This window comes from Notolepis coatsorum, assembly GCF_963971535.1.
Source record: "Notolepis coatsorum genome assembly, chromosome: 17".
Lineage (NCBI taxonomy): Eukaryota > Metazoa > Chordata > Actinopteri > Aulopiformes > Paralepididae > Notolepis > Notolepis coatsorum.
Genome location: NC_140181.1, coordinates 44,334,625 through 44,343,057, shown reverse-complemented (window position 1 = coordinate 44,343,057; position 8,433 = coordinate 44,334,625). Strand labels below are relative to the sequence as shown.

Genomic DNA, 8,433 nt, shown 5'->3' with positions numbered 1-8,433 from the left:
AATCTGTCTGTAAATAAACAGTACTGTATATTTGTATATCTTGTATGTCATAAATGTCTAGATGTAACAGTACTGTATATCTGTATGTCATGTATGTCATAAATGTTATGAATTGAAAATGGGGGACCCTGATGTAAACAAGACGAAAGTCTTTCTCTGGTCTCCCTTAACAATTGTGTGTATTGAGCTGTACTGTACTGTACCCATTCTGCAATCTGTTAATACAATGTTCAATCAATCAATCAACTCTCTGCTCTCTCTCTACCTGCTCTCTCTTTCTGATCTCTCTCTACCTCTCTCTCTACCTGCCCCCCCCCCTCTCTCTCTCTCTCTCTGAATTGGGGATAGACATAACAAAAAAAAAATTACCGTTGAATTAATGATGAGCCGCTGGGAAAGAAATGAGGGGATTTCTTTTTAAGTTTGAGGAGAGAAAGAGAGAGAAGGAGAGAGAGAGAGAGGAGGCTCTTCATGTGAGGGGCTGCCTGAGGATGACATATCCCTGCTGCGGGGCAGTGCTCAGCACCTGTTCCAGAACGCTGCCTCACTCCTATGTGTTTACACCATGGCCCGGGTGAATACTCCATTCTGATCGGCTGAAGGGGTGTTGATTATTTTCCGGAATATACCGTGCGGCTAGAGCCTCATCACGGTACAAAATTAATACGCCCCGAAGGCAAACTTCTCCCGTGTGCCATCGACAATGTGTTCTCACTGGCATCAGCCAAGTGACAGGTGGTTGTCAAGCCGTTGCTAAGGTAACGCAGAGGGACTATAATGAAAGACAGCAGTGACGCAAAGCATAAATGAATGAAGAAAGAAATGAATAAATGGCTCTTATTGTTTGTCTTTGGCAAATGGCTATGGTACTGTTACGGACAGTGTCCTTATGTGTGTATATATATATATGGGGGTTATGTATGTTATCTGTTGTGTGTGTGTATATAGGCATGTTTTGGTTGTTCTGTTTTTGTCTCCCTCCTGTGTAACATATCCCATTCTCAGGTGTCTCCCAGTTGCAGCACCAGCAGCCAGCTGGTCAATCAGCAACTCACCCCAGTGCAACGGCAGGTGGAGCTGATCTGCAATCAACATCCACTCTCCCTTTATATATCCCATTTTGTGCCGTGTTAGTTAGCTCCTTTGGCTCATTGTGGTGGTGGGTGTCTCTCTGTGTCTTTGGTGATAATTCTGTGTGTTGTTAGGTATATAGAGCAGTGGCTCTTCAGAGGTAAAAGCTCTGGTTCTTAGGTATATAGAGCAGTGGCTCTTCAGAGGTAAAAGCTCTGGTTCTTAGGTATATAGAGCAGTGGCTCTTCAGAGGTAAAAGCTCTGGTTCTTAGGTATATAGAGCAGTGGCTCTTCAGAGGTGAAAGCTCTGGTTCACTTCATTGTGTTTTGGTGTTCTTTAGTTTGCTGTACATTTCTGTATTAACCCTTTGTATATTTGTTTCCCTTGTGTCACCCAGCCTATGGTGATTGCTTTTCTTTGTATTAATCTTTTGTTTCGCACACAGGGACATTGAGGACAGGAAGATACCCTGGGGTCTACATTTTGCATCACGTAGGTGACCTGATGTTAAAGACACCAGCTTTAGAGTGAGCACCACCACCTGCACTTTTGGGCGTTCAGTGCCTGTAAGGGGGGTGGTTTTCATTTCCTTTTACTATTTTATTTGGTGCCACTAGGTAGTCCTCCTTGCTCTCTGTGTTACTGTGTTTTTGTTCATTTGTGAAATAAATACTATTACTTTGCAAATTGTTTCATGGTTTTGTGTCACTGCACCCTCACCTAACGTGTCTGTGGCCTTGTGTTGCGTCCCCTTACAGGGGTGCATAACAGTACGGTTATGTAAGGGATAAAGTATAGCTACGAGGTCATTGTCGCAAAATAATTGACCGACAGAGTTTAAAATACGAGCCGCTTCGGCGAGGTGTTTTAAACGTCAGTGAAGGTCAATTATTTTGCGATGATGACCGAGTATAGCTATACATTATCCCGCTTATTACATGGCTAACTTACTAACAATATACCTAATTCATTTGACAAATCGCAGTTGTTCTGTGGCTCTGTCAGCCCAAATAAAGTGATTATTATTATCGCGGGCAGCCCGGCAGGTGTGTCTGATTGGCTGCACTGAAACAGTGTGTGTCAGTGGGGCTTGATTACTCCAGCTGCGAAAAACAATAATCACCGGTGGTTATCGAAAAATAATTCACCGCTGTCGGGGGCTATTGACCAATCACAAGCAAGCATTTCGGCGAATGTGAAAACGCCATGTAATAACGAAAAACAATGCACTCGGCTTCGACTCGTGGGGTAATTAGCCCCCATGTGAGGCATTATTTCTGGTTGTGTATCATCCCTTAGATGTATGTGAGCAAGACTGTATGCAGCACCTCACCATGCCTCCTGCTGCCCCCTTCTTCTTCTACTACCAGCACACATTTAGCATAAAAAAGAAAAGGGGAGCATTCAAAGATTGACTTTTTTTCTCTCTCTCTCTCTCTCTCCCACAGTCAATGTTATTGCCTTAGAATGTTTCAAACAGCTTGTGCTCTGTGTGTGTGTGTGTGTGTGTGTGTGTGTGTGTGTGTGTGTGTGTGTGTGTGTGTGTGTGTGTGTGTGTGCGCGCTCGCTCGTGTTCTTTCTAAAGCAATTTCTCTTTCTGAGCCCCAAGTTCAAACCGAATTGAACTCGCCAAGAAGATAACGAGCACGACGCCGGTTGGTTTCGGAATTCTGGAGAGCGGACAACTTTCCAGTTAGTCAGATAGCCTTTCATTTCCCAACTCAATACCTGAATAGGCAAAGCACGGTTTTTCATAAAAAAAATTTCTTCTCTTCCCTCCACCAACCAACCAACCACCAAAACGGTAATCTTTTCTCCCTGCCAGGGGAGCTGTGCTTATCCTCTGCAATGCCAATGAGTTCATTTCTCACATTTTTTTTCCCCCCCTTGGCAGGCTTCCTGCCGCGTGGCTACGATGGAAGAGTACTACAGAATTACAAGTGTTTCTTTTTGCCGGCACCGCCTCACAGAGAGAAAGGAGAAATACTATAAGTCAAAACAACAGTTCTATATTTTCTCTGTGTGTGTGTGTGTGTGTGTGTGGGTGTGTGTGTGTGTGTGTGTGTGTGTGTGGACCTACCCAGCCAGAGCGCCCCGTCGGTGTCCAGCTGTGTGGCTGCCAGGGGCGACGACCCTGTTACAGCTGCCTCGTTGCCCACCTGTAGAGAGCCGTCCCTAAGTGCTCTGAGAGTGAAGAGAGAGAGAGAGACCGAGAGAAAGAGAGAGAGAAAGAGAGAGATGCAGTTGTGAGTGTCTTTGATGCATACGTGTCACTCTGAATAACTTCAAATTAGACTTTCATTTATTCGAGGCATCGAGTCTACGCCGCCGCTGTTCCATCACTAGTGCACTTACATAACCTCCCCCCTGCCAGCACAAGTAGCATTCCTAATGTGTCTGAGTAGAGCCAACAGACGTGGCTGGAATCGCATGCATTATAGATCAGTGGTACGCTGTGTGATGTAGGAGCTCATTTGATCCCAGCCAAGTGGCTTCTGAAGAGAGATTAACAGAGCGAAAAGACAAAACCGCAAACATGCACCTGTAGGCTGTATACCACACTTCATGGTTTACTGCACTATAGATTTACCATAGACATACTGTACTGATATATATATATATAGTATTCCTGTGTTGTTGTTTTTCATAAGCACTATTAGATGTACCACAGAAATACTGTACTGATTCACCATAGTATTTCTGTAGTGAAATATTATAGAAATGTATGGTGAATAACTACAATATTCCTGTGGTTCTATTACAGAAAGACTATGTTCCTATAGTGATTCACTATAGTATTTCTATAGTAATTGAAGAAGAAGAAAAACACAGGAATATTATAGCTGTACTGTAGTTCATTTTCCTATGGGTGTTGTCAGTGTATGGGTTGGACTATGAAACAAAAAGTGTGGATGTGTGTCTCCACTGTTATCACCGCATCAGACTCCTATACATTCATCATGTGGCAGTATAGGGTTGAATCAAAATGTTATCAAAATCTGGCCAATATGGCCATGCGCAATATTTGTTAAAGGTGAAATGTGTGTCAAAATAAATTAGATTAGATTCTAATTTAAAATCCCTCGAGCAACGCTCTGACCTTGAACGATCAGCCTTTTCTATTGACGTGCCCCAACACTTGGAATTACCTCCAACTCACTCTAAAGTTCTTACAGCTTCTTCCAACATTTACAAAATGTTATTGATATCGGATCACTGTGTGTCAACTTGTGACTATTTTAACATATTTTGTTGTTTGTAAAAATGTGTATTGTGTTTGTTCATTTGTCTTTTCTGCTGTTTGTAAACGGCGTTGTTGCTATAAATGAGGGAACCCTCAGAAATAAAGGTTTGTTTGGTTTTAGATCTTTGCAAACATCAGACTATGATCCAAAATGAGAATAATGAATAATGAAAAATGATCATGATTCCTTCTAATATTGTGAATCATATTTAATATTGTGAATCATATCACAATTGCAATATCAGTCGAATATATATATACACATCAGTCAAATACGATATTTTTTCCAAAGCGTTCAGCCTTTTCTGACTCAGATGGCCTCCTCCTCAGCTCACCTGCTGGCCTTGATGCGTATCCATCGGTTGGTGTCGACGCGCACAGAGGAGCGCAGCACCACAGGCTTGGAGCCCAGGTCGTAGGTCATCTGCACGCGGCCGTCCACGATGGCCAGGGCGATGTAGTCTGAGCGCTCCACGCCCTTCCCGCTCCAGAGCACCAGGCCCTGGGTGGCCTCTGTGCGGATGCTGAGCTCAAACTTGTTCACCAGCAGGGCCTTCTCGCTGTGAGGGGCCAGAGGACACAGGGTCAGGGAGCCAGAGGACACAGGGTCAGGGAGCCAGAGGACACAGGGTCAGGGGGCCGGAGAACAGGGATGGAGGTCTGGTGGTTAGTGTGTGTGTGTGTGTGTGTGTGTGTGTGTGTGTGTGTGTGTGTGTGTGTGTGTGTGTGTGTGTGTGTGTGTGTGTGGTGATTGTAGTGAATGTAATTTGCTGGTGTGTATGCAGACAATCAACTTCTTCCAGTTCTTTATTTTTTTTGCCTACTTTTTCTCCTCCTTTTTCTCTTGTGCCAATTCTCCCTCCCCTGTCCTGATCGTTGCTCGCATGTGCCCCCCACTGGCCGGTCGTAGGGAGGATAGAAGCCCATCACATGTCCCCTCCGATACATGTGGAGGCAGCCAGTCACTTCTTTTCACCCCCCAGCGCGGACTCTCATTGGCGAGGTGTAACGTGTGGGAGGCTCACACTGCCCCCGCCATTTCCTGACTTTGCTGTGCAGGCGCCCTGACCGACCTGTAGGACTAGGAGTCGCTGTTTACAACGACCAGACTACCACCCATCGACTCCCCTCCCGCTGACTCTGCCAATTGAGTCAGTATGACGGCCGGCCCAAGCCGGAGGCAACGCTGATAGCCGGATTCGAGGCCGGTGTCTCTTGCGTTGGTGACGAGCGCAATGTCCGCTGCGCCACCCAACTTCTTCCAGTTCTTTAAATGACATTTCCTACACTTTTCTCAATATTGTATATGATTAAACCTCCACCTTTCACCGGTTAGCTCACGTAGATCAGGACCTTTCTCAGCGGTTAGCTCACTACGCTCCGCAAGGTATAATAAGATAAGATATGAAGAGATATTCCTTTATTGATCCCCTTGGGGAAATTCAGGCATCATAGCAGCATGGGGGAGGGGGGAGGGGAGGTACAGCTATGGGCAGGGTAATCGTAGAAATTAGGTGTAGTAAAGATTAGATTAGTAGAATGATTAGACCTCCACCTTTCTCAGCGGTTAGCTCACTAGGCTCAGGAAGGTGTGGTGAGATGGAGTAAAGATAGAACCAGGATGGAGGCTTCTAGGAGTAGCAGGGAGGGTGTTTTACTAAATAACTTTCCACTTCCTACTGAGACTGTGCTGCACTGCTCTTCCTGTGGTTTTCTGTGTTTCTTTTAAGCTGTTGTTTGATCATTATATTGACTGCCAGAGGGAGGGAGAAAGGAGAGACAAAGGAGAGAAAGAGAGAGAGAGGAGATACAGGAGAGGAGAAATGAGAGAGATAAAGAGATGAAAGGAGAGAGAGGAAAGAGTGAGATAAATGAGAGGCGAGATAAAGGATAAATAGAGAGGGAGAAAGGAAAGAGAGTGAGACACTTATTTTGTTCATTAATATAAGAGCATCGACGCTAGGGATGCTATTTTTAAATAATGGTTACTTTGTTCTTGGTTGGTCCCCTGTAGAAATGGATTCAAGAGAATCATACCTTCTATATGTTTGCTTGTTTGTGTGCGTAGGTGAGGTGTGTGCATGTGTGTGTGTCACCAGTCAGTATCTGTGATGTCGGCTGAGCTACTTCCACCGTCTTCAAAGAGAAGGTGAAACACAGAGAGACAAATGCAATGCGAGCGCATCCAACAGTAACGAGCCAGCGACATCACCAAACAAGAACCAAAGAAAAAAAACAGGAAAAAGAAAAACACGGAACACAGAACACGAGACAACAGATCATGGGACAGACGTGACAACACGCACCAGTCAGCATAGCACAAAGAAACACACAGAGGGCTCATGGGAGAACAGAACAAACACGGGACAGGGAGGAGGGGGAGAGCGGGCGAGAAGAAAGTGGATGACGGCTTCACTGTGAGGTGCATCTCATTATAGGGCGAATCTACGTTAGTATTTCCCCCTCCTAATCATTAACGAGCCGGAATATGAGGTAGAGTATCAGGTGCTTAGGAGTTGGAATGATATTATCCCTCGTGTTTTATGGATCGCTGGCCTCGGGCTAAGATAAACTTAAAAGTCAGCGGTGGCCAAGAATGAGAAGTCGGCTCACCTTGACAGGAGCCCAGCATCAAAATGTGGTTTTCTCCCGTCAAACGTTCACACACTCTGATTAAACAGAATCTGCTGATGTCAACGTGAATCAAAATTAAACTTATTTTTTTTAATTACTATTATTTATAATTGTTTAAGGGCATCAGCTTGATTTATTTTTCCAGAAAGACCTCTGTATAGAGAAGAAAACATACAAATAGAAAACTCTTTCTCCGAGCCTCGCCCTCACAGTTCTCAACAGTATACGACTAATAAATCTCCATCAGGATGACTTGTCAGGAATAAGGTCAAAGTTATTAAAACGGTGGAATGCGTCATAAATAAAACAGACATACATACAAATCAGGAAACCGTATAGAGCGGCAACACCAAGTTACCTCCTAGATTTCCCATGTGTTTCCCTGCTTCTGGATTATGAAGGAATTTCATTTACTTCTTCAATATATAGTCAGATCCTCGTGGGTATGTGGGAGGATGTGAGCTGCCAGTGTGCTATGCACCTCATCAACTCTAGGTGGCAGTAGTAAATAGAATAATACTCTGGGGCTACCATGGAAGACTGCAGGACTATCAAAGCCTGGTTATTTTTCTGGTTTAACAAATACCAGAGGACTTGAAGGGGAACATCACCAAATTAAGAATTCAAACATGTTATTTCCATGGCCCAGGAAAGTTCATTCAATATTTGTGAATATGAGCTACTCTCTCCCAGAAGCCAGAAACCAGAGAAGTAAGAATCAAGCTTGTGATGTCATCAGGTATAAAAGTCTGGCGCTGCTACATAGACAATGAATGGTTTTGTGGACCCACATAATCGAAGGAGCTTTATTCTACGGTAGTGTTTTCACTTCTGAAACAGAAAATGCATCCGCATAAACAGAACATCCCCCTGGGTGCTCTCAGTGACACCTTTACCATCTCTCCCAATTCATTGCCTGTGGAGCAGCTCCAGACTTACTTCATGACCTCACGTTTGAGATTTAGCACTTAGTTCTTGGATTAGGGAGAGAGTCGTTTGTTCTCGCTAACATTTTCGGACTGTCTTAGAAAAATTCTAAGTCAAATTGGGTGTAGTTCCCCTTTAATTGATGTGCACCGTCCATATGCAAAAGCAATTTGTGACTCTAGTTGGATTTCAAAACGATACTGTTGTTCCCCCGTGGAGGAAATAGCCCTGTGAGAAGTTAGTGGAGAGGGTGGGAAGGGAAGGCAGCATGCTAGCAGGCAGCGCTAAAGGCCAAGAGCTTCAGGGACACTCACCTCTGGTCGGATGGGTTCTCCAGAGATTCAGGACTTAGGGGAGCAGGGGGAGAAAGTCAAGGGCATGCAATGTAAGCGCTACAGGCCGCAAAGGAAGGAAGGAAGGAAGGAAGGACTCTTGTCGGACCTTCCTGGCTTAAGGCTTGGGGGTCTCAGGAAAGAAAAAGAATGCATCCGCATCGCAAAAATGACGCCTCGTTTTGTTCTAGAGCCATGAAAAAGCCAGGTGGTTTCACCGCAGG

The 8,433-nt window shown here is 44.7% G+C and overlaps 1 protein-coding gene across 1 annotated transcript in view; it reads right to left on the bottom strand.

Moving 5' to 3' along the window:
* LOC311244031 (agrin-like) overlaps nt 1-8,433 on the bottom strand; it is a 137,404-nt gene that overhangs the window by 8,195 nt on the left and 120,776 nt on the right. The window contains 2 exon segments of the mRNA XM_084333440.1: nt 3,153-3,256; nt 4,652-4,876. Coding sequence (XP_084189566.1) covers nt 3,153-3,256; nt 4,652-4,876 — 329 coding nt within the window.